At 40.9% G+C, this 27,249-nt stretch overlaps 1 protein-coding gene across 3 annotated transcripts in view; it reads left to right on the forward strand.

Moving 5' to 3' along the window:
• lama2 (laminin, alpha 2) overlaps nt 1-27,249 on the forward strand; it is a 398,231-nt gene that overhangs the window by 282,982 nt on the left and 88,000 nt on the right. For 2 of the 3 annotated variants that reach the window (XM_063034544.1, XM_063034525.1), the window contains exons 31-36: nt 1,629-1,715; nt 4,032-4,225; nt 12,446-12,588; nt 24,743-24,841; nt 25,284-25,395; nt 26,182-26,344. In XM_063034544.1, the coding sequence (XP_062890614.1) occupies nt 1,629-1,715; nt 4,032-4,225; nt 12,446-12,588; nt 24,743-24,841; nt 25,284-25,395; nt 26,182-26,344 (798 nt within the window). The remainder of the gene's footprint in view (nt 1-1,628; nt 1,716-4,031; nt 4,226-12,445; nt 12,589-24,742; nt 24,842-25,283; nt 25,396-26,181; nt 26,345-27,249) is intronic. The other variant, XM_063034534.1, reaches the window with a different exon arrangement.

The raw sequence follows: 27,249 nt of genomic DNA on the forward strand, positions 1-27,249 counted from the left end.
GGACACAACACATTGCCTCAGCTGGGGCTCGAACTCACGACCTTCAGGTCGCTAGTCCAATGCCTTAACCACTTGGCCACGTGTCCACATAATAATATAATTAAATGAATACATTGAATTTTGAGAAAATCTGCAGAAAATAAAATACTCAACAGCATAACAGTATTAAAAAACTAACACATGGTCTTAAACCAGCGTATTACATATACTTCTCATGAACACTAAAAAGGCAAGAGATCAGAAGATTATCCAACAACTGGACCATTACACCTTTAGGCTGCAACTAAGGAGCATGGCTGTTGGTTCAGGAGGGAGGCATACTGAGGTGATGATTCGAATTGTCTTCAGTTGGAGAACACTTGTGGATGTTTCATGAAAATAGTTAATTCTAATAATAATAACAAACTATAGTATTATGGAAATAAAAGAAAGGAATCAAATTTACCAAATTATGATTAAATCTGAAATTGGGGTTATTTCAGAACACATTTTCTTCTTGAAAACATCTCATTTTATTGGGTCCATCGGGTTTCTTTTTTTCTCTATTCTTCTGAACATATTTCTTTGATGTGTTGGATGAGTGATGGTCACACTCTCTAGTGCCTCGTCCAAATACACTGTGAGTTCCTGCAGGTCACAAAGAACATCATGCCCGAATTTAATTCAACCTTCATCTAAATTCACTTTTCCAATTGGAGCAGTTAATCTTCAACGGTAATCAATGACTACCACACTGTTTACCCATACCCTTGGGCAAAAAACTTCGCATGTCAGGCTTTACAACAACCCCAGTGGTAGACGGCACCGACAGACTCTAATAAATGCTCATCCATAATTGCTTCATTAATCACTGGCTTAATCAACTGAGCCATTTCATCATATTCATAAAATTTGAGAAACAGTAATTTATTTCCTGCAGGGCAATGAAACTGTACTCAGCAATGTCTCCATTACAAGAACAGTTCAGGTATTCTGGATTAGAGTGTTGGGCATATACTTGCAATAGTCCATGGGCCCAATTTTGCTCCCACATCCCCGCAGAGCAGGTTAAATCAAAGTTTGCCAGCCTTATTGAAATACCTTGCAACACACGCAAAATGCTGGAGGAACTCAGCAGGCTGGGCAGCATCTATGGAAAAGAGTCGACATTTTGGGTCGACACCCTTCATCAGGACTCATCCCTTACCCAGCTCTTGGGAGCTTGTTTAGATCTGGAAGTTTGGGATTGGTTTGAAATTTCTGAAATCTTAGACGTTTTCCTGACACCCAACCCTCATGTCATTGAGTGTTCAAATTCACTACAATGTTTCATTAAAAATCAAGAATTTATGAAGTCCACTGCTATGTTGATGACTGTGGCCAGAATGCTGCTCTGGCACTTGACCTGGCGGAAGAAACCTTCACTTGTTTTCAGGACCCGTGTTGATATTTGTGCTGTCCAAAAAGGAAGATCAATCCTGATTGAATAATCTCACAGCTGAAGCAAACCAAAAAGGAATATTTGTATTTTCTAATATGTGTGTAATCACACAATTATTTTGCATTATTGACATCTCAGAAAATGAACACATTCTATCTTCATTAATCTATTTAGTTATAACGTATCACTTATATTTAATTATTTTTAGTTTTAGTCCAACCTGTATTATGGAAGGGCATAATGCTTATCGATGTAACGCATGTCAGGAAGGATATGAGGGGCCATACTGTGAGAGGTAAGATACTATCTTGATTATCTCCATGCACATTAATAATCTAAGAATAAATTTGATATTTATTAAAACAGTCAATAAGTTATTGTATAATAAATAATTCCATTGTGTTGCACATACTTTATCAACTTTCAAGTATATTTTGAAATTACAATACTTGTCCTGACAATAAGTATCACCTGATACTAGCCATGAACAACAACAGAAAGTTTAACTAAACACTATCATTGTCGAGTCCCCCCACCATCAACACCTCACAGTCATCATTTACCAGAAATATAGCTGGATATAAATTGTCTGATTATACAGGAAGAGCAGGATATTCAGTCACCCTTCCTTCCTAATCTTCGTATTTAAAGCCAAACACTGAAATGTTGTTGCTTCCTCCACAGTGAAGGCAGATGCAACATTTTCTAACATCTCTCCTGTTTGATTATTCCCAATTATTAATTTAATCCTCTCAGCATCCCAAAATTTACTTTTGATTTTCTTTTTTGGTCTTCCTGTACTTGCAGAGGTTCATATAACCTGTTTTTATATGCCTTGTTACAACAAAATAGTGGAACTTCAGAATTTCAGCTAATATCTTCATCACTTAAGTGGGAGGTTTAGACTCTTGAGTATACAATCTTCTGGCCGCCTTGCTATCCAGGATGTGTGTTTTCCGCTCCAACATAAAATTTCGAGACTGAGTCTCCTAATGTGTTTTAGGACAAGCAAGATTGTAACGAGATTGTAATAAAAATCAGTGGACTAAATGAGTAGACTATTCAAACTTTCTGATACCAGCTCCCATTTTTGGTTGGTAATAAATTCTACTCACTATGTGTCATATGCCATTAGATCAATTAACACATCACACACAGAATGCTGGAGGAACTCAGCAGGCTAGGCAGCATCTATGGAAAAGAGTAAACAGTCAATGCTTCGGGCTGAGACCCTTCATCAGCTTCATCGAGCAATGCTGGATGCCAAACATATTGTACAAATCTGCATTCTAATATTTATAGAACCCCAAGGATATAAAATTCAAGACTAGTTTTCTGAAAATATTTAACCATAGAGAGAGATCTTTTCTGGGGAATCTGACCAAATGAAAATACAGAGATTCTAAATGTTTTTTTCCTTGTTAGACAGTCTGAGCACTTCCATTTATGTGACAGTCAGATACATGGGCCTTCTGACATACAGTATGTAGGCGCAGTACATGGTACAATAAGTAAATACCTCTGAGCTTGGGTCAGGGCATGTCTGGACCATTGATCGAAGGAAATGAGTTTAAATCTCACCATAGCAACTGGGGAATTTAAAACAAAGTAGCTAAGTGTATCTGGAAAAGCAAAAAGCTCAGTGACAGCAGCAAAAGAATCACCAGGTTGAAAACCTATCTAGTTTACCAGTATTTGTATTTATTTTATTCCTTACATCCAAGGGAATAAAAATCTTTATGTTGTGTCTCTGTTAGAATGTACAAGCAATAGGGAATTGAAATGTGGGAGGATATTGCCCAAACACTAAGATTGTATACGTAATTGTTTTGTATACATGTATGTGCAGTCAGATATTCAATCAGATCAATGTGTATTGGTAAGTCTGATGGCCTGGTGAAAGAAGCTGTCCCGGAGCCTGTTGGTTCTGGCCTTAATGCTGCAGTACCGTTTGCTGGACAGTACCAGTTGAAAGAGTTTGTGGTTGGGGTGACTGGCGTCCCTAATGATCCTCTGGGCCATTTTTACACACCTGCTGCTGTAGATTGTCCTGAATAGAGGAAAGTTCACATCCACAGATGCACTGGGCTGCCCATGCCACTCTCTGCAGTGCCCTGCGATTGAGGATAGTACAGTTCCCGTACCAGGTGATAACACGGCCAGTCAAGAGATGCTCTTGATAGTGCCCCTGCAGAAATCCCTGAGGATTTGAGGACATGCCAAACTTCTTCAGCCGTCTGAGGTGAAAGAAGCACTGTTGTGCTTTTTCACCACACAGCCAGTATGTACCAGTCTAGGTGAGACCCTTGGTGATGTGTATACCAAGGAACTATCCCTTTAGGGAAAGAGAGATGCTGTCCTTTCCCACTCCTTCCTCATGCCAGTCTTCACACCTTCTCACTTCAAAGTAATTCAGGAAGGACAATAAATGCCAGCATTTCTTCCAATACTCATATCCCATGAGCAAATAAATAAAACAAAAAGCATCTCTTGATGATGTATAATGTAAATCTAATTCCAGATCCAAACTCAAGAGGTCCCAATAACAACAGCTTGAAATTACAGTTATTGCCGAAGTCTTGACACTAACTGTTTTTGCCTTTTTGTTTAGGTGTGCACAGGGTTACTATGGTAATCCGAGAATTGAAGGAAGTGGTTGCGTTCAATGTGAGTGTGATGCTATTGGTTCGTTACCTGAACCATGTGACACAGTCACTGGTCAGTGTAATTGCAGACCAGGAATGAGGGGCTGGACCTGCGATAAATGCATGGAGTGGCATGCGCGTGAAGGCATGGAGTGTGTCTGTACGTACCTTAACATTACTCAAACTGTGTGGGCTAATGTTCAATTTCCTCAACATGATAGACTCAGACTGTTCACGTTTTTGAAGTGAAGTGACTAAAATCAGGATTGTTCTAGAAACCAGGATTGGAGAGCAGGTAACTCAAGAGGGCAATAGGTCCAGAGCAGGTTGCAGAAAAAAGGAAAGATAAGATCTTGAAGGGAATTGAAACATAATTTTTTTTTATCTGTAAAGTAATCTGCTACTTTAAAAAAAAAGTCCAATTATCCTTAGTCACTTAGTAAAATCTTAGATTGAGAAATTTTGAAATATGATCCTCAGTTTGCCCTGTCATGGATTTTAAAATCAATTTTCAAATCAGTGTCTTAGTTTTCAATAAATTTGAAGACTGAAATATTTGCATTGTAAAGAAGCTCCAACGGCAATGGAAAGAGCAGATACATAAACCTAATGGACTAAGAAAAGGCCTTAAACGCTCACTGTTTGACTTTATATGTGACCTATATAAAGATAGCTAATCTTGAGCCCGTGACCTCACACATCCATTATTACAGAAACTTTTGAAATCCATTACAGGAGCATTTATCGATATATTTCACCTTACACCTTGCCATCACTGTTCTTCAAGGAACTGAGACTTAATCTTTGTAAAATCTATGATGTCAGGTTAATCAAAGGCATTGTGAACAAAAAAAAAGTTTCTCTTAATTCATGATTTCTTTATTGTTTTTCAATCTGGCTGAAAGGCTGATGCTTAAACAAATGTTACTATTGAAACAGAAAATTAAACCAGCCATGAAGCTTCATGGCCACACCGCATTAAAACCGTAAGATGGAAAATTAAGCGGCTTTTAATGTATCAGTTTGTATTATGTCCTTTTGCAGTAAATTTTCCTTGAATTTATGGAAAGTGTTGTGAATGACACTTTCCCTTTAAAAAAGACTTACTTTCCTTATTGCATTAATGCCACTACTTAATTAATGGGCAAAAGTATCAATTCAAAGACATTTCTGAAAGAATTTCCAGTCTATCGTTATTTTTGTTAATATGGTTAGTATTTGTTTCTGCACGTGGATCCATTCTCTTCACTGACTGTGACAGATGTGAAGCAGAAGTTCATGAGTATTCCAGGAAATGTTAACTTCCCCTGGATAATTATGTTGCATTACTACAATAGGCTAACAGAGCAAGGAAGTCAAATATTTTGACAAGTTTTTAACCCTGGAGTAATTGGAAGGCAACCATGATGTAGTGATGAACTCTACGTTGTAAAACACAAGGAACACTTCATAAACCTTGAACTGTCTGACCTACATTTCAGTAGCTTGTTCCTAATGAGCAACAGTCTCTATCTTTATAATTAAATTGGTGATGGTACAGGGCTTTAGAATGATAGAAACATAGAAATCTACAGCACATTACAGGCCCTTCGGCCTACAATATTGTGCTGACCATGTAACCTACTCTAGAAACTGCCTAGAATTTCCCTACCGCATAGCCCTCATAGGTTTGTGTTTACAAATCTTGTTACATTATTAAATTATTAAAATACATTCTACCCTGCAAATATAAAAAATATATTTTCTGCCCTTGCGCCTTCCTTTTATGAGGAACTGGACTGAAAATGTGATATTCTTGCCACAGTGGCTAATTTATAAATGGGATGAGCATTGCTTCTCACTGTGATTGTGGGTTTGGACACTCGCAACATCTCCTGATCACTGGTTGGAAGAGACTTCAACTAAATTGCTAAAAAATGATTTAAGGTTGGAGAGAGGTTACAACATCTTGGAATATATGCATGAATTATTTCTTTTGAATGGTGCTGTCTCTGAAATTATTGCTTTTAATTTATTATGAAATGTTTGATGTGAAGTGCTTTAGCAGGAGGTTTAAAGTTTTTTTAATATTTTACACTAACAAATGTTGGGGTCATTTGGAAAGTCCTAACTGTAGAAACAAATCCGCAATTACTTGTAGGTTGGTTGTATCAGAGACATTTGATAGTATACTTTTAAAGTATAGGCACATTTTGAAATATTGGTTTGAAATATTGCTCGTTCCAAACCACAATAGTACTCATTAATAAATTCTGTTATCCCAAGGGTGGAAGGAGTATATATTTTCAGACCGTAGGGTCTGAAGATGTGCAGGTGAGGATAGGAGACACACAACAAAATGGATAACTATCTGCGAGCTAGAGGTGAGGGAAAGTTACTAGGGGTAGCAGACAAACAGATACAAATAATTCAGAAGATCACATGACACATATCTGAAGTGGACAATGGACAGAAGATGATTTTTACAGTTAACATATTACTTAATGCGTTTTCAGAAGTTATCATAGAGGCCAAATATATACGATTTAATGCTTTTGGAGAGTTAGTTAAAGTTAAGAGGCCAAATCTGGTGCTAAGCACAAAATAGGAAAAATAATAGCCATGTGCCTGGAAATTGAATTTGAAAGCAGTATTTTTCTAAGCATTGCACAATTGAAAATGAATTTTCTTTCCCTCAGATGATACATGATATGGACTAGGTCATTTCACATCACTCCATAATTTCAATGCAGCATTTCCTGGCCAGTTTCAGCAAATCACCAAGTTCATGTCCTCCTTCTTCCCTTCAGTTACTGGGGATACGCCACCAGCCATTGTCCACTGATCCATCAGTTACAGCCTCTTGCTTTGCTGGCCTGTGGATAAAGAATGAAACAACATATTTTTTGACAGTAGGGTGCGCTCGGATCTTTAAAGAACTTTCATCATGCAGACCATGAAATTGCACATTTACTGATTGTTACTAAAATCAAGAAAATAAGGGTGAGATTAAAGCACAAAGTACAATTAGTTGGTATAAAGTTAGGTAAAGTTTAAATTTTATACTGCTAAGTGGTACTAAAAATTTTATTTTTATAATTAATATGTCTGTCATCTCTAGTTTAATTTTTAATGAAAATATTTTCATTTGGCTTTAATGACTTTCCATATATTTTTTCCAGTACTGACATTGCACATAAATCAGTATATAAATAATGGAAAATTGTGTTTTAATGGATTATAATGAAGCATCATGTTGTTATGTTGCATGGATCTGGAAAGCATAAGATGTATGTACACCCAAATGCACTTATTAATCCTGAATATGCCTGTATTTCATTGCCAAGTAAACAGTGGCAACACTATTATTTGATATCCAAAATAAGACCATAAGGCATAGGGGCAGAATTAGGCCATCAAGTCTGCTCTATCATTCAATCATGGCTGAAACCTTTCCCCCCCTCCTTAGCCCCACTTCCTGGCCTTCTCCCTATAACCTTTGATGCTATGTCCAATCAAGAACCTATCAAGCTCTGCCTTAAGTACACCTAATGACCTGGCCTCCACAGCTGCCTGTGTTAAAAAAAACCCCACAAATTTACCACTCTCTAACTAAAAGAAATTTCTCGACATCTCTCTTTTGAATGGACGCCCCTCTATTCTGAGGCTGTGCCCTCTTATCCTAGACTCTCCCACCATGGGAAACATTCTTTCCACATCTACTCTGTTTAGGCCTTTCAACATTTGAAAGGTTTCAGTAAGATCCCCCTTCATCTTTCTGAATTCCAGCGAGTACAGACCCAGAGCCATCAAACATTCCTCGTGTGATAACACTTTCATCCCTGGAATCATCCTTGTGAACCCCCTCCGGACCCTCTCCAATGCCAGCAGATCTTTTCTAAGATGAGGGGCCCAAAACTGTTCACAGTACTCAAGGTGAGGCCTCACCAGTGCCTTATAAAGCCTCAGCATCATATCCTTGACCTATTCAGACCTCTTGAAATGAATGGCATTTGCCTTCCTCACCACTGACACAACATGCAAGTTAACCTACAGGGTGTTCTGCACAAGGACTGCCAAGTCCCTTTGCGTCTCAGGTTTTTGGATTTTCTCCCTGTTTAGAAAATAGTCTGTACATTTCTTTCTACTACCAAAGTGCATGACCATGCATTTTCCAACATTTTATTTCATCTGCCACTCTCTTGCCCATCCTCCTAATCTGTCCAAGTCCTTCCGCAGCCTACCCGTTTCCTCAACACTACCTGCTCCTCCACCAATCTTTGTATCAGCCGCAAACTTGGCAACAAAGCCACCTATTTCCATCATCTAAATTATTGATATTCAGCATAAAAAGAAGTGGTCCCAACACCGACCCCTGCGGAACACCACTAGCCACTGAGCGCCAACCAGAAAAGGATCTTGTGTTCCCACAGAAAATAAATCAGATAACCAATCAACCTTTTTAAAACAACATTTGATTTGTGCCACATTGTAAGTATGCCTGTTATGCCATCGTAGCAGATAGCAACGTTTAGGACTAGAGCAAAGAGTGTTTCACAGATTAAGAGGCAGGCATAGTAAGAATCCATATTGGTTCCCGTTAAAACTTCTCTAGCAAGAAGGAAAGGGAGTCAATGTGAGAACAACTTATTCAGGTGGAGGAAGGTGTGAATGGATCAATTCATGAAGCAGACTGCCTGTAGGGAAATGAGGTGGAGAAAATAACAAGTTAAGATACGGAAACTGTTGAATATAGAACTATTGACATTGTAAGTAAAAAGATTGGACAAGTAATGATGAGGAAATAAATAAGTTCTAAAATGCATAGACAACTAAACCATTGTGCCTACTTTGACAAACTTGTTTGAAGATCTTAGGAAGAAGATATAGGAACTCGAGGAGTTTTGTTGGTTGAGGGAGAGTTTGGAGTTATATAGGCTTAGAAGGGGAAATGAGATCAGAAATCTTGGAAACCAATGGTTATTGTTTAACAGTGAAGTCATTTCCCAAGAAGAAATTTGAAGGTCAGGGACTTAGCATTTAATCTTCAAAGTGCTGAAATAAGTTCCCCAAACAACAACAAAACTTAAGGACCTTGTTCAAAATGGAAAGAAAGATACCTGTATATATATTTTAAAGTTTCTGCTTTCATTTCAGATTTGCAGAACGTAGAACATAGAACATTTCAGCACAGGAACATCCACAATGTTGTGTCAGACTAACAAAATTGGAAATCAAATGCCCAATTACACTACTCCCTTCTGCCTACACAATGTCCACGTCCTTTCATTTCCTGCACATTCATGTGCCCAAGAGACTCTTGAATGTGCTATCGTGTTTGTCCCCACCCACCACCTGAGGCAACACATTACCTACCACTCTCTGTATTTAAAACATTGCTCTGCACATCTTCTTTTTACTTACTCCCTCTCACCTTAAATGCATGGCCTCTGTTATTAGATATTTGAACCGTGGGAAAACGATACTGTCTGTTAACTCCATCTATGCCTTTCATAATCTTCATAAACTTCTGTCAGATCTTCCCTCAGACTCTGTCATTCCAGAGAAAACAACCCCTGTTTGTCCAACCTCTCCCTATAGCACATGCTCTCTAATCTAGGCAGCTTCTTGACCCTCTCCAAAGCTTTGACATCTTTCTTTTAATGGGACAACTAGAACTGGATACAACACTCCAAATGTGGTCTGATTCAGGATTGTAAAAGCTGCAACATAACTTCTTGACTTTTGAGCTCAATTCCTTGACTAACAAAGACAAGCATGTCATATACCGACTTACCACCTTATCAACCTGTGCAGCCACTTTCAGGGAGCTGTGAACCTGGACCCCAAGATCCCTCTGCATATCAATACTTTTTAGGGACTTGCCATCAATAGTGTTGTAATACAAATTCTCCAAATGACAGCAAGATTTAAAGGCCTTGTTCAAGTTTGAAAGAAAGTTTCCAGTTTATTTTGTTTTTTGTTTCCATTTTCATTGTCGATTTGGAGAGCATAAAACATGGCACAGGAACAGGTCTACAACTAAATGATGTACTAAATTAGTAATTAAGTGTCTCTTTATGTTCAATTGCTCAGAGTGCAACATCTTACATTTGGCTGGGTTAAACTCCATCTGCAGCTGACCTATATGTATGCTTTGCCAGTCTTTGACATTATCCACAACACCACCATATCCACAATAATTTTGTAGCATCTGCAAACTTACCACCGACCATGTTATTTACATTCTTGGACCACTGGGGTATGTTTCAGGGTAAGGATGAGTTGTATAGAACATAGAATAGTACAGCACAGTACAAGCCCTTCGGCCCACAATGTTGTGCCGACCCTCAAACCCTGCCTCCCATATAAGCCCCCACCTTAGATTCCTCCATATACCTGCCTAGTATTCTCTTAAACTTCACTAGTGTATCTACCTCCTCCACTGACTCAGGCAGTGCATTCCACGCACGAACCACTCTCTGAGTAAAAATCCTTCCTCTAATATCCCCCTTGAACTTCCCACCCCTTACCTTAAAGCCATGTCCTCTTGTATTAAGCAGTGGTGCCCTGGGGAAGAGGCGCTGGCTATCCACTCTTATCTATTCCTCTTATTATCTTGTACATCTCTATCATGTCTCCTCTCATCCTCCTTCTCTCCAAAGAGTAAAGCCCTAGCTCCCTTAATCTCTGATCATAATGCATACTCTCTAAACCAGGCAGCATCCTGGTAAATCTCCTCTGCACCCTTTCCAATGCTTTCACATCCTTCCGATAGTGAGGTGACCAGAACTGGACATAGTACTCCAAGTGTGGCCTAACCAGAGTTTTATAGAGCTGCATCATTACATCGCGACTCTTAAACTCTATCCCTCAACTTATGAAAGCTAACACCCCTAAAACTTTCTTAACTACCCTATCCACCTGTGATAAAATCCTACATGGGATATTAGTGGGCAAAATTAGGGCACATGGTATTGGGGGCAGAGTACTGACATGGATTGAAAATTGGCTGGCTGACAGAAAACAAAGAGTAGCAATTAACGGGTCCCTTTCAGAATGGCAGGCGGTGGCCAGTGGGGTACCGTAGGGTTCAGTGCTCGGACCGCAGCTGTTTACAATATATATTAATGATTTAGATGAGGGAATTAAAAGTAACATTAGGAAATTTGCCGATGACACAAAGCTGGGAGGCAGCGTGAAATGTGAGGAGGATGTTATGAGAATGCAGGGTGACTTGGACAGGCTGGGTGAGTGGGCAGATGCATGGCAGGTGCAGTTTAATGTGGATAAATGTGAGGTTATCCACTTTGGTGGTAAGGACGGGAAGGCAGATTATTATCTAAATGGAGTCAAGTTAGGAAAAGGGGAAGCACAACGAGATCTAGGTGTTCTTGTACATCAGTCACTGAAAGCAAGCATGCAAGTACAGCAGGCAGTGAAAAAAGTTAATGACATGCCGGCCTTCATAACAAGGGGAATTGAGTATAAGAGCAAAGAGGTCCTTCTGCAGCTGTACAGGGCCCAGGTGAGACCACACATGGAGTACTGTGTGCAGTTTTGGTCTCCAAATTTGTGGAAGGACATTCTTGTTATTGAGGGAGTGCAGCGTAGGTTCACAAGGTTAATTCCCGGGATGGCGGGACTGTCATATGTCGAAAGATTGGCGTGACTGGGCTTGTATATTGTGGAATTTAGAAGGCTGAGAGGGGATCTTATTGAAACATATAAGATTATTGAGGGATTGGACACGCTGCAGGCAGGAAGCATGTTCCCGCTGATGGGTGAGTCCAGAACCAGAGGCCACAGTTTAAGAATTAGGGGTAGACCATTTAGAACAGAGTTGAGGAAAAACTTTTTCACCCAGAGAGTGGTGGATATGTGGAATGCTCCGCCCCAGAAGGCTGTGGAGGCCAAGTCTCTGGATGCTTTCAAGAAAGAGATGGATAGAGCTCTTAAAGATAGTGGAATCAAAGGTTATGGGGATAAGGCAGGAACTGGATACTGATAGTGGATGATCAGCCATGATCACAGTGAATGGCGGTGCTGGCCCGAAGGGCTGAATGGCCTACTCCTGCACCTATTGTCTATTGTCTATTTATATCATAAACAACAGAGGTCCCAGTATAGAACCCTGTGGAACACTAATAGTCACAGACCTTCAACCAGAAATCCCATTGACCACTAGACTTTGTCTTCTTTGGGCAAGTCAATTCTGAATCCAAATGGCCAATTCACTCCTGTAAATCCAATACATCTTATTCTTCTGGAATTTCGGGTATTTTTCTTTTATGTCTTGTGGTAAAACACAGACATGTTTGTATCACAATTCTCCAAAATTTGTTTTTATTTATTGTTGTCCAAATAGCTTTGTATTAATGTTGAAGTTATCTTTCACCAGCTTGTGATGATAAATGCACTGGACTTCTGCTGCATGACCTTGAAAATCTTAACCAAATGATCACAAGGCTGAATCTCTCTGGACCCTTTCCTCCTCCTTATAAGGTGCTTTTTAGATATGAAAATGTTTCTCAAGAATTGAAGGTAAGTACATATTTCTTCTTCAAGCTATTTGTTCAAGTTATGCTGACAGATCCAAGTGAAAAAGAGTAATTAAGACAAGTAAAACCACTTGGTATAACATAAATTAGCAATTTACCATGTTTTAGTGGTATTGTAACAGATGAAAGAGTTAATATTTTTCTTTTGTTTATGGTTGGGTAACAAAAATTGATGCTGTTCCCAACAACATGTGAGTACTTTCTGTTGAGCAATAAATCATAATGTGAGTTTGTTTATAGTTCAGAAAATGGTTGATTGATCTAAAACTGCAGGAGATAAATAGTTGATCATATAATATGATATTATATATGTGCTATCCATGATTTTTCTGATTTTAAGGCTGAAGGTAAGTTTTTAAGATGATATTTCAGTTGGTGAGGCAACTTTTTAGAAACAAAGAAAAAGAGAACAAGAGGACATGGCTTTAGGGTGAAAGGGGAAAGGTTTCGGGGGAACATTAGGGGGAACTTCTTCACTCAGAGGGGTGGGAGTGTGGAACGAGCTGCCATCTGACGTGGTAAATGCGGGCTCACTCAAGAAATTGGGAGAGGTCTGGAGGGTTATGGACTGGATGCAGGTCAATGGGACTAGCGCAATAATGTTTTGGCACAGACTAGAAGGGCTGATTGGCCTGTTTTCTGTGCTGTAGTGTTCTATGGTTCTATGGTTATTCCGCTCTTGTCAAGCTTATTTTACAGAATTAGTTTGTCACTAGTTATTATCTTCCCTTGGGTGTACTTTGCTGATGACATTCAAAAGTAATCAGAGCACTTTATGTTCAAGGGTAAAATTGTATTGTCTGAAAATCAGCAACACTGGTGAATTTATTCAATTCCATCAAAAGTGGATGAGAAAATACTCAATAAGACATCCTCCACTGTTAGGTCATTAATAATAACAAACATTTCAAGAAAATGTTTAATATGCAAAGATATCCAACTAAATTTTTAAAAAAATTGTGAATGATAATCCATAAATGAAACACATGAAATGACCAGAAGCTTAATCAATGGTTTAGTATGGTGGGTGAGAAAAGTAGGGAGGGAAATTGGTTTTGGAGAGAATTTCATTTTATGAGAATCATGGGGCTTAAATGAAAAAAAAAGTGCACTATGTTGTTTGGCGAAAGTCACTGTCTGGGGAAAGGGCTCTTTAGAAGAACTTCAAAGCATATGCTGTTAAACCAATCAGAAAGATGAAAATTTTGAAGAAAATATACTGTTGCTGATGAGGACCAAGTTGAAAAATTACTGGGATGCTCTAGGATGCAATAAATGTTGCCTTTCTATGTTTGCCCTGTTTATAAAGATAGGTAAATCCTATCTAGCTAATCACCGCTTGACCATCAGTAACCTGATGGAAGATGGTGTTAACAGTTTTTTTCAAACAGCACAATAGCTCAATAGCACAATATTTCTGCCCAGTTTGAGTTCTATCAGCACCTTTACACCCCCACCCCCATACTATTCCCAACTCCAGGTCTCATTCATCAATTTTTGAAACAAATTGCAAAGAACTGAAGCCCAGAGGTGAAGTGAGAATGTCTTTTGATGTCTGGACAGCATTATGTCAACTGCAGTATGCAGGAGCTCTGGTAAAATTGAAGTCATTGAGTGTGAAGGGGAAAGCGGTAATAGCTGAAGTCATAATCCACAGAAAGAAGAATGCTTCTGGTTATCGGAGGTCAATCTTTCAAGCTTCTGAACAGCACCACAGGAGTCCTCAATACAACATCAAACGCTCAGCTGCTTCATTAATGATATCCCATCCTTTCCATCAGAATGCTCAGAAATGGAATCTTCACCAGGGGATTGCATAATACTAAGTTCTACTTAATACTCCTAAGAAAATAGAACAGAAAACACGCAGTATTGTGTAAATGTCTGAGGTACCTTAGATTTTTTATATGGTTTCAGATGCTACAGCCTCCACAGAGGCCTGATCTCAGCATCATAGAGGTTGTCTGGGATTACCTGGAAAGACAGAAGCAAACAAGACGTCCAGTGTCTGTGGAAGAACTGTGTCAAATTCCCCAAGATGCTTGAAGAACCTGTCACAACCTATCAGCTGATTTTCTTATAAAACTGTGCGACGGTGTGCCTAAGAGAATTCATGCAGTTTTAAAAGCGAAGTGTGGCCATGCCAAATACTGATTTGATTTAGTTTTTATTTTACTGTTTACTGTTCTTTACAGTAATTTTTTTATATTTAGAAACTTTCATTTCATTACTTTTGAAAGTATCTTTGCTTTACAGAATTTTTTTACATGTGCCTAAGATTTTTGCACAGTACTATAGATCAGGAACAGGCTCTACAGCCCACAATGTTGTGCCAAACCTAATTAAGTGACCACCTAAACTAATTGCTTCTGTTCATATCCTTCAGTGTTCCTCAGATTCATGTGCTTATCTAAATGTCTCTTAAATGTCCCTAATGTATTTACCTCTACCAATACCCGTGGCAGTGCATTCCATTCACACACTAGGCTGTGTTTAAAAAAAAATGCCCCTCATATCTCCTTTAAAATTACCCCCCTCTCACCTTAAATGCATGCCCTCTGGTATGAGACATTTCAACCCAGTGGGAGAAAGATACTGCCATCTTCTCTATCTATGCTTCCCAAAATGTTACGAACCTCTATCAGATCTCCCCTCAGTCTCCACTGCTTCAGAGAAAGCAACCCAAGTTTGCCCAACCTCTCATTATAGCACGTGCCCTCTCATTCAAGTAGCATCCTGGTAAACTTCTCCAAGGCCTTGACATCCTTCCTATAATGGGGCAACTAGAACTGTATGAAATACTCCAGATGTGGCCTAACTAGAGTTTTATACAGCTGCAACATAACTTCCTGACTTTTGAACTCAGTGCCTCAACTAATACAGGCAAGGATGCCGCATGCCTTCTTAACCACCCTATCAGGTTGTGTAGCCACTTTCAGGAGCTATGAACTTGGACCTCAATATCCCTCAAAGCTCAACAAAACCGTTCAGGGTCTTGTCCTTAACAATTTACTGTCTCTTTACATTTGACCTACCAACGTGCAACACTTCATATTTGGCCAGGTTAAACTCCATCAGCATTTCTCCATCCATAACTGCAACTAATCTATATCCCCTGTATTCTTTGCCAGATCTATGCTATCCACACCCACCCATCTATGTTTTCATCCTGGTCATTTATATACATCGGAAACGGCCAAGGTTCCCGTACAGATTCCTGCAGAATGCCACTAATCACAAACCACTGTCTGGAATACTGCAAGTTCATTCAAACCACTACCGCTAATCACAAACCTCCGTCTGGAATACTGCAAATTCTTTCAAACGCTATACTCTGTTTTCAATGGGCAAGCCAGTTCTGAATCCAAATGGCCAATTTACCGTGGATCCCATGCAGCTTAACTCCTGGATGAGCCACCCATAAGGGACTTTGTCAACTACCTTACGTGTCTTCCATGTAGACAACATCCACTGCTTTACCTTCACCCATAACCCTCATCACCTCGACAAAAAACAAAATCAAGTTAGTAAGACATGACTTCCCCAACACAAAACCATGCTGACTCTCCTTAGTTAGGCCATAGCTTTCCAAATCCTCATAAATCTTATCCCTAAGAACTCTCTCCAGTAACTGCTCGACCACTGACGTGAGACGTGCTGGTCTACAGTTTCCAGGATTATCCCTGGTTCTTTTCTTGAATAATGAAACAACATTAAGACAAACCGAGTCAGGGAACTGAAACTGGAGCTGTTGCTGGATGAACTTTGGATCATTCGTGAGGCAGAGGCAGAAATAGACAGGAGTTTCAGGGAGACTGTCACCCCTAAAAGTCAGGAGGCAGGTAGCTGGGTGACTGTCAGGAGAGGGAAGGGGAAACACAGAATGAGCAGAGCACCCCTGTGGCCGTTCCCATCAATAATAAGTATACATTTTGGATACTGTTGGTGGGGACGACCTACCAGGGACAAGTTGTAGTGGTCGCGTCTCTGGCACTGAGACTGGACCCTCAGCTCTGAAAGGAGGGAGGGAAAAGAGGAGAGCGGTAATGATAGGGGATTCGATAGTTAGGGGGACAGATAAGAGGTTCTGTGGGAGAGATCGAGAATTCCAGATGGCCTGTTGCCTCCCTGGTGCCAGGGTCTGTGATATCTCGGATCACGTTTTCAGTATTCTCAGGAGGGAGGGTGAGCAGCCAGATGTCGTGGCCCATGTAGGGACCAATGATGTGGGTAGGAAGGAGGAGGGGATCCAGCAAAGAGAGTTTAGGGAATTAGGTGCAAAGTTGAAGGACAGGACCCCCAGGGTTGTAACTCAGGATTGCTACCCGTGCCACGTGCTAGTGAGGCTAGAAATAGGAAGATAATGCAGCTAAATATGTGGCTAAGGAGATGGTGCAGGAGGGAGGGCTTCATGTTTCTGGACAATTGGGCTTTGTTCCAGGGAAGGTGGGACCTGTTCCGACAGGACGGTTTGCACCTGAACTGGAGGGGGAATAACATCCTTGCGGGTAGGTTTGCTAGTGCTGCTTCAGGGGGAGGGGGATTAAACTAAATTTTCAGGGGGAGGGGAACCAGAGTGCTAGAGCAGATAGTGAGGTGGAGGAGGATAAAGATCATGTGAGGACTGCATGTACAGACAGAAATCAAAGGTTTGTACATGATAGAAATGTTCTCAGGTGCATCTATTTCAATGCAAGAAGTATTGTAGGTAAGGCAGATGAGTTTAGGGCGTGGATTGGCACGTGGGATTACGACATTATTGCTATCAGTGAGATTTGGTTGCAGGAGGGGCAGGACAGGCAGCTTAATGTTCCGGGGTTATGATGTTTCAGATGTGATAGATGGGGAGGGATGAAAGAGAGAGCAGTGGCATTACTAGTCAGGGAAAATATCACAGCTATGTGTAGACAGGACAGCCCAGAGGGCTTGTCTATAGAGGCCATATGGGTGGAGCTGAGGAACAGGAAAAGTGTGACCACACTAATAGGGTTGTATTATAGACCGCCCAATAGTCAGAGAATTGGAGGAGCAAATCTGTAGAGAAATAGCAGACCGATGTAAGAAACAGAAAGTGGTAATAGGGGATTTTAACTTTCCACGTATTGACTGGGACTCCCACACTGTGAAAGGGCTAGATAGTTTGGAGTTTGTCAAATGTGTTCAAGAAAGTTTTCTAAATCAATATATAGAGGTACCAACGAGAGAGGATACAACACTTGATCTCCTAATAGGGAACCAGACAGGTCAGGTGGCAGAAGTATGTGTAGGTGAACATTTTGGGTCCAGTGACCATAATGTCATTAATTTCAAGTTAATGGATAGGTCTGGTCCTCGAGTTGAGGTTCTAAATTGGAGAAGGGCCAATTTTGTGGAAATGAGATAAGACCTAGGAAGAGTGGATTGAGATAAGTTGTTTTCTGGCAAGGATGTGTTCAGTAAGTGGAAGGCCTTCAAAGGCAAAATTTTGGGAGTGCAGAGTTTGCATGTTCCTGCCAGGATTCAAGGCAAAGTTAACAGGCACAGGGAACCTTGGTTTTCAAGGGATATTGGTAGTCTGGTTAAGAAAAAGAGAGAGGTGTATAGTAGGTATAGGCAACAAAGAACAAATGAGGTACTTGAAGAGTATAGAAAATGTAAGAAAATACTAAAGAAGGAAATCAGGAAGGCAAAAAGAAGACGTGAGGATGTTTTGGCAGATAATGTGAAAGTAAGGGACAAAATTGGTCCCCTAGAAGATCAGAGTGGTTGTCTATGTGTGGAGCCTCACAAGATGGGGGAGACCTTAAACAATTTTTTTGCATCGGTATTTACACAGGAAACTGGCATAGTGTATATGGAAGGAAGGGAAACAAGCAGTAGTGACATGGAATATATAGAGATTAAAGAGGAGGAGGTGTTTGCTGCCTTACAGCAAGTAAAGGTAGATAAATCCCCCAGGCCTGACATGATGTTTCCTTGGACCTTGAGAGAGACTAGTGTAGAAATTGCAGGGGCCCTGGCAGAAATATTTAAAATATCCTTAGCCACGGGTGCAGTGCCGGAGGATTGAAGGGTAGCTCATGTTGATCCGTTGTTTAAAAAAGGCTCCAAAAGTAAACCAGGTAATTACAGGCCAGTGAGCCTGACATCAGTAGTAGGTAAGTTATTGGAGGGTGTTCTAAGAGATCGGATATACAAGTATTTGGACAGCCAAGGGCTGATTAAGGATGGTCAGCATGGGTTTGTGGGTGGTAGAATGTGTTTAACGATCTTGTAGAGACAAAGAGGAAGAAAGATCCTAAGGGGAGTAAGGGGAGGCCGTGGCTGACAAGGGAAGTAATGGACAGTATAAAAATAAAAGAGAAGAAGTATAACATAGCAAAGACGAGTGGGAAGCCGGAAAATTGGGAAACTTTTAAAGAGCAACAGAAGGTAACTAAAAAGGCAATATGTGGAGAAAAAATGAGGTACGAAGGTAAACTAGCCAAGAATATAAAGGAGGATAGTAAAAGCTTCTTTAGGGATGTGAAAAGGAAAAAAATAGTTAAGACCAAAATTGGGCCCTTGAAGACAGAAGCGGGTGAATTTATTATGGGGAACGAGGAAATGGCAGACGAGTTGAACAGGTACTGGATCTGTCTTCACTAGGGAAGACACAAACAATCTACCAGATGTAATAGTGGCCAAAGGACCTAGGGTAATGGATGAATTGAAGGAAATTTATATTAGGCAGGAAATGGTGTTGATAGGCTGTTGGGTCTGAAGGCTGATAAGTCCCCAGGACCTGATGGTCTGCATCCCAGGGTACTTAAGGAGGTGGTTTTAGAAATCGTAGACGCATTGGTAATCATTTTCCAATGTTCTATAGATTCAGGATCATTTCCTGTGGATTGGAGGGTGGCTAATGTTGTCCCTCTCTTCAAGAAGGGAGGAAGAGGAAAACAGGGAATTATAGACCGGTTAGCCTGACGTCGGTGGTGGGAAAGATGCTGGAGTCAATTATAAAAGATGAAATTACGACACATCTGGATAGTAGTAAAAGGATTGGTCCGAGTCAGCATGGATTTACGAAGGGGAAATCATGCTTGACTAATCCTCTGGAATTTTTTGAGGATGTAACTATGAAAATGGACAAGGGAGAGCCAGTGGATATAGTGTACCTGGACTTTTAGAAAGCCTTGATAAAGTCCCACATAGGAGATTAGTGGGCAAAATTAGGGCACATGGTATTGGGGGCAGAGTACTGACATGGATTGAAAATTGGCTGGCTGACAGAAAACAAAGAGTAGCAATTTAACGGGTCCCTTTTGGAATGGCAGGCGATGACCAGTGGGGTACCACAGGGTTCAGTGCTGGGACTGCAGCTGTTTACAATATATATTAATGATTTAGATGAGGGAATTAAAAGTAATATTAGCATATTTGCCAATGACACAAAGCTGGGTGGCAGTGTGAAATGTGAGGAGGATTTTATGAGAATGCAGGGTGACTTAGACAGGCTGGGTGAGTGGGCAGATGCAGTTTAATGTGGATAAATGTGAGGTTATCCACTTTGGTGGTAAGAACGGGAAGGCAGATTATTATCTAAATGGAGTCAAGTTAGGAAAAGGGGAAGTACAACGAGATCTAGGTGTTCTTGTACATCAGTCACTGAAAGCAAGCATGTAAGTACAGCAGGCAGTGAAGAAAGCTAATGGCATGCTGGCCTTCATAACAAGGGGAATTGAGTATAAGAGCAAAGAGGTCCTTCTGCAGCTGGACAGGGTCCTGGTGAGATGACACCTGGAGTACTGTGTGCAGTTTTGGTCTCCAAATTTGAGGGAGGACATTCTTGCTATTGAGGGAGTGCAGCGTAGGTTCACAAGGTTAATTCTCGGAATGGCGGGACTGTCATATGTCAAAAGATTGGAGCGACTGGGCTTGTATACTCTGGAATTTGGAAGGCTGAGAGGGGATCTTATTGAAACATATAAGATTATTAAGGGATTGGACACGCTGCAGGCAGGAAGCATGTTCCCGCTGATGAGTGAGTCCAGAACCAGAGGCCACAGTTTAAGAATTAGGGGTAGGCCATTTAGAACGGAGTTGAGGAAAAACTTTTTCACCCAGAGAGTGGTGGATATATGGAATGCTCTACCCCAGAAGGCTGTGGACGCCAAGTCTCTGGATGCTTTCAAAAAAGAGATGGATAGAGTTCTTAAAGATAGTGGAATCAAAGGTTATGGGGATAAGGCAGGAACTGGATACTGATTGTGGATGATCAGCCATGATCACAGTGAATGGTGGTGCTGGCTTAAAGGGCCGAATGGCCTACTCCTGCACATATTGTCTATTGTCTATAAAGTAGATGAAGGAAAGGCTGTGAATGTTGTCTACATGGACTTTAGTAAGGCCTTTGACAAGGTCCCACATGGGAGGTTAGTTCAGAAGGTTCAGACACTAGGTATCTATGGACAGATTGTAAACTGGATTCAAAATTGGTTGTGTGGGAGAAGCCAGAGAGTGGTAGTGGATGATTGCTTCTCAGACTGGAGGCCTGTGACTAGTGGTGTGCCTCAGGGATCTGTGCTGGGACCATTGTTGTTTGTTGTCTATATCAGTGATCTAGATGATAATGTCGTAAATTGGATCAGCAAGTTTGCCGATGACACCAAGATTGGAGGCGTTGTGGACAGCAAGGAAGGCTTTCAAAGCTTGCAGAGGGATCTGGACCAAATGGAAAACTAGGCCAGAAAATGGCAGATGGAATTTAATGCAGACAAGTGTGAGGTGTTGCATTTTGGAAGGACAAATCAAGGTAGGGCATACACAGTAAATGGTAGGGCACTGAGGAATGCGGAGGAACAAAGAGATCTGGGAGTTCAGATACGTAATTCCCTGAAAGTGGCGTCACAGGTAGACAAGGTTGTAAAGAAGGCTTTTGGCATCCTGGTATTCATAAATCAAAGTACTGAGTATAGGAGTTGGGATGTTATGGTGAGGTTGTATAAGACATTGGTGAGGCAAAATTTGGAGTATTGTGTGCAGTTCTGGTCACCTAACTATTGGAAGGATATCAGTAAGATTGAAAGAGTGCAGAGAAGATTTACTGGGATGTTGCCGAGTCTGCAGGAGTTGAGTTACAGGGAAAGATTGGATAGGTTAGGACTTTATTCCTTGGAGTGTAGAAGAATGAGGGGGGATTTGATAGAGGTTTACAAAATTATAAGGGGTGTAGACAGAGTAAATGCAAATAGGCTCTTTCCACTTAGATTAGGAGGGATAAATACGAGAGGACATGGCTTTAGGGTGAAAGAGGAAAGGTTTAGGGGGAACATTAGGGGGAACTTCTTCACTCAGAGTGGTGGGAGTGTGGAGCGAGCTGCCATCTGACATGGCAAATGCGGGGTCAGTCTTAAGTTTTAAGAATAAATTGGATAGATTAATAGATGGGGAGGTCTGGACGGTTATGGACTGGGTGCAGGTCAATGGGACTAGCGGAATAAAGTTTCGGCACAGACTAGAAGGGCCGAATGGCCTGTTTACTGTAGTGTTCTATGGTTCTATTAGCTACTCGCTAGTCCTCTGGGACCTCACCTGTGGCTAAAGAGGACAAAAATATGGGTCAAGGCCCCACCAGTTTCTTCTCTTGCTTCTTTCAATAACCTGGGGTATATCCCACCAGGTCCTGGGGACTTATCCATATTAGTACTCTTTAAGACACCCAATATGACCTCCTGCATTACCTCGAAATGCCCTAGCAGTCAGTGCTCTGGGCACAAATCTCCCTATCCTTGGTATATCTCCTTCTCCTTGGTAAATACTGATGTGAAGTGCTTATTGAGGACATTGCACAGATCATCTGCATCCAAGCAAATGTGCCCCCCTTTATCCTTGAGTGGTACTACCCTGTCTCTAGTTATCCTCTTGTTCTTGATATATGTATAGAATGCCTCTTTTATCCCACTTGCCAAGGGCTTTTCCTGGCTGTTCCTGGCTTTCTTAATTCTCTTGAGTTCTTTGCTGCTTCTTTATAATCCTCAAGTGCTCTGTTTGATTCTAGCTTCCTAAGCTTTACATATTTCTTTTCCTTCTTGACTAAATTCATCACCTCCCTCAACATCCAAGGTTGCCTTAGCTCACCATCCTTGCCCTTCCTTCTGTCTGAAGCATAACTGTCCTGTACTTGTGCACTTGGCCTTTAAACACCCTCCACATTACTTCCCTCTGAGTGCACCTGTGATATTGTCTCTGATCAGTCGTGTAACTCCCCCACCTCTATTATCTTCCTCTCTATCTCAAACATTGAAACCCTGGGACATAAAGCACCCATCCATATCTCTCTCTCAACCAAACATCTGTAATGGCCACAAGTTCCATGTACTGATCCATGTTCTAAGTTCATCACCCTTGCCCATAATACTTCTCGCATTAAAATACTCACACTTAAAATTATCTGTCCCACTATCAATTGCTCCTGCCCATTTTTACTGGCCCTGCCAGCTACCTTCTCTCCACTTTCTGACCTGGGGCTCTGGTTCCAATCTGGATCAAACTAGCTTAAACCCTCCACAGTAGTGCTAGTGAACCTCTCGGCCATTTTATATTGGTCCTCCTCCAGTTTAGGTGCAACCCATCCCTCTTGTACAGGTCACTCCCGACCCAGAAGAGGTTGCAATGATCCAAGAACCTGAAACCCAGCCCCCTGGACCAGTTCCTCAGCCACTCATTCATCTGTACTGTCGTCCTATTTCTGCCCTGACTTGCGCATGGCTGCAGCAGTAATCCAGAGATTACTACCTCGGAGGTCCTGCTCTTCAGCTTCTTTCCTAACTGACTGTACTCTCTGAACAGAATCTTTTCTCCCTTTCTGCCTATGTCATTGGTGCCAATGTGCACCACGACCTCCAGCTGCTCACCCTCCCCCTTGCAAATATTCTGTGACCACTCTGAGACATCCTGGACCTTGGCACCTTTGATGTTTTACTTAGATCTTGCAATCAGGATGCATGTTGGCCTGCACCTTGCTCTGAGGTGAACACCCTACTTTCAGTCTATCAAAATGAAGTTAATCCTGATCCTGTGTGCATGTGCTGGGAGTCTGGGACCAGCTGACAGATTTGGCGGGCACATTTGTCATCGAGCTCCATCCCTGGACTCCACATGGAGTTCAATGGTTCAGTACAGTCTTACTGGGATTGTCCTGCCAGTGCAGGATGTGCGAGGCCCTTAAAGGAGATTCTCGGATGACAGTTTTGATAGAAGGCAGAGCCCGGGTGGTCTGTCTTCTATCAAGATTTAACGGAAACATCCAAGGATGGTGGTACACTTCTCTGCTCAAAGCCATGTCACCATCGAGAACTTGAAGTTAACCCGAGGGTAAACAGGTCAGCCATTTACAGCTGGACCAGGTAATTGGAGGTATATGATGACTGTGAATGATAGATCCAGCTCAGAATTATTATAATTGTCATAACTACAGTTAGATGCTCGTTTGGAGGAGCATTACCTTATAGTCCTTCTGGGTAGCCTCCAACCTGATGGCATGAACGTCGATATTTCTCTAACTTCCAGTAATTTCTACTCCCTCCCCCTTCTATGTTTTTCCATTCCCCTACCCCTTCTCTTCTCCTCACCTGCCTATCACCTCCCTCCTCCTTCCTTTTCTCCCATGGTCCACTTCCTGTCCTGTCAGATTCCATCTTCAGCCCTTTTACCTTTTCGACTTATCACTTCCCGGCTTCTTATTTCATTACCACCACCACCCCCACCCCACCCACCTACATTCGCACTCACCTGACTTCAGTGATCACATACCAGCTTCTACTTCTTCCCCTTCCTCACCTCCTTATTCTGGTTTCTTCCCCCTTCCTCTCCAGTCCTGATGAAGGGTGTTGGCCTGAAACATCAACTCTTCGTTCCTTTCTGTACTTGCCCTCTGACCTGCTGAGTACTCCAGCATTTTGTCTGTGTTACTATGGTTATGTGCTTTACAATCTGTAGAATGAGTGTATCGTGCAATTAACCTGACTTCAGCAGTGGAAATTTCAACATGTCCATTAACGTCTCATCGATTTCAAACCAAAAGACTGTAATAGAGTTGGTTAGATAGTTTTAGTACAATGAGTGAACACTATTTGTGCCGTCCGTAATTACTGAACTTGTTCAATTCTCTACAGTATCTAATGTCACCACAGAGAGCTCCTGAAAGACTCCTACAGCTGGCCGATAGTCACCTGGATACCTTGGTAACAGAGATGGATGAGTTACTGAACAGGGTACAGTGAGATATATTAATGTAGACTGCAAACTGAATATTAAGATATAGCTCAAAAATTTAAACTTCTGTTGAAGGAAACACATATATTAATCTGATAAAGGAAGTCAGAGCTGCCTTATTTCAAATTTTCATTTTTCATAATAAAAATATTGTGACATAAATGTTTCTTTACTGCATCAGTAAACTTTTATTTACATTTCCAAAATACTCTAACCAAATAAAAATGTTTTTTATAGATTTGTGCCAAGCGTACTAAAAGTGATGTGTCTTCTCGAGTTTTAAAATGAATCAAAGTATATATTTGCTGCTTAATGTTATAATATTCTGAAGGTTTTATATTTAGCCAAACAAAATGCATTTACAAAATAATATTAATATATTTATTCAGTCTTTTGCTGGTAAAGTCATTTTTAACCGAATTATTTTAAAATTAAAATTAGACATCGAAAGTTTCCGCAGATGGTGAGCAAACAGATAAAGACACCGAAAAGACACTCAAACGAGCAATGGAGTTAGAAAAATCCATTAAATCTGTTGTGTTTGCTGCTGAAGGTAGGCATCAATACACTGCATCAGAAAGCTTTCTTCAAGTGCTTTAGGCATAATTTTTTATCTCTTAAATTCTGATGTATCTTGACATAATATTTGTGAAAACCTACCTCGCTCAGGATTTTAGTACTTGACAATGCATGCCAAGTTTATGCAGTATTCAAAATTACATCCAATCTGCAAGTTGTGTCTCATATAACAACTTAATAACAGCAAAAACTGTTAGATTGGTAAGATCTTCCTTTTGTTTTTTACTGTCATAGCCACCATTTTATTCCTTCTGAATTTTAGAAGTACTGTATATAAATTCATAAGAAATGGGAGTATCTATTGATAATGTTTGGGTGGCGGGCTGGAAATATGGCGGGGGGGGGTGGCGAAAGGATGTGTCAGGTGCTCTTTCCCTCTGCTAGCCTGCAGGCCATCCTTGGGCAAGGTGCAACACCTGTTTAGTCACCCGATTAGGGTCATGTGAAGCTCTGGGTATAGGTGGTGGATGGCCGTATGAGCAGTTTGTGCATGTCACAAGTCCTGGTTATGCAACCACTGACACCAGGCAGACAATCTCTGAAGAATATTCATAATGGATGGCGTCACCCATCTTGCAAAGACGCTGTCCAGAAGAAGGCAATGGCAAACCACTTCTGGAGAAAAATTTGCCAAGACCAATCGTGGTCATGGAAAGACCAGGATCGTCCATGTCATACGAGATAGCACATAATGAACAATGTTGGTAATGTTATGGCTCCTGCCTTACAATTAGAAATTGTTTCCCTTTTAATTTCACAGATTTAAAGGACAAAAGTAAAAAGTTAAATGAAACCATTCGAATCAGAGATGGGGTTTCAGAGATACATCTGCAACACATGCAGAAGGATATTGAAAGTATGCTGGCAAGGATGCGAGGGCGATCATTTGATAAGCATGAGGAAATGGCTGATGATGAACTTGAGTATGTAGCTTTGATCTTTATGTTGTTCTTGTGCGCTTCTCTTTCAGGGAAACGCATTCTGTCTGACTCAGAAACAGGCCATTCACCCTGACTTATCCATGTTGATGTTTATCCTCCATTCAATCCTTGTCATCTCTTTACAAAGTGAAATCTGTCTGCGTAAACACCTGCTCTCTTCTTCCTCAGGAGATTGTTCAGCTCCCATCATTCTGATCATTTCTTCCAATAATGAGTTCCACATTCTCGATTTCATACTCCATTGGGTTTCTTCGTGATGAATTTATTTATATGGTCTCTTCTAATGTGATTCCATGCACGAGGAAGGAGTTTCTCTTTTGCTACTTTGAAGTATACTATTAGAGCAACCTTCAGTTGCCTTTTCTCAGGAGACAGTCCAGTCTGTTCACTCTCTTCTGATATGTAGCCTCTCATGTATATTGCTATCATCCTTGTAAGTTCTGCCTGTATCCTTATAAAATAACAATGCAAGCTGTTTGCAGTACTCCAGCAGCAGTTTACTGATGTTGTGGTATAAATTCAGCATAACTTCCCGACTTTTCAATTCTCCTCCTTTAAAAATAAATCCTAATGTTCTGCTTTAAGAATGAATACCACTGTTTCCACTTTGGAGTGTCATGGCAGTATACCCCAAGGTGAAGACAGTGGGATTTATTTTTAAAGGAGTAGAACAGGCCTTTTATAACCTTGACATTCCTGTGGTTCAGCTACTGAACTCGAGCTGCAGTCTGGTGGACTCAGATTCACACATATTTTAACACATGGACATTGAAACCAGCGGCTTCCCTTTATCCATAAACCTATATTACTTTTTGAAAGAACTCCTATGAATTGGTCAAAGGGGATTTCCCCTTTATAAAAGATGACGACATTGATTCGGGAATCAG

Source organism: Mobula hypostoma, chromosome 2, assembly GCF_963921235.1.
Source record: "Mobula hypostoma chromosome 2, sMobHyp1.1, whole genome shotgun sequence".
In the NCBI taxonomy this organism is placed as follows: domain Eukaryota; kingdom Metazoa; phylum Chordata; class Chondrichthyes; order Myliobatiformes; family Myliobatidae; genus Mobula; species Mobula hypostoma.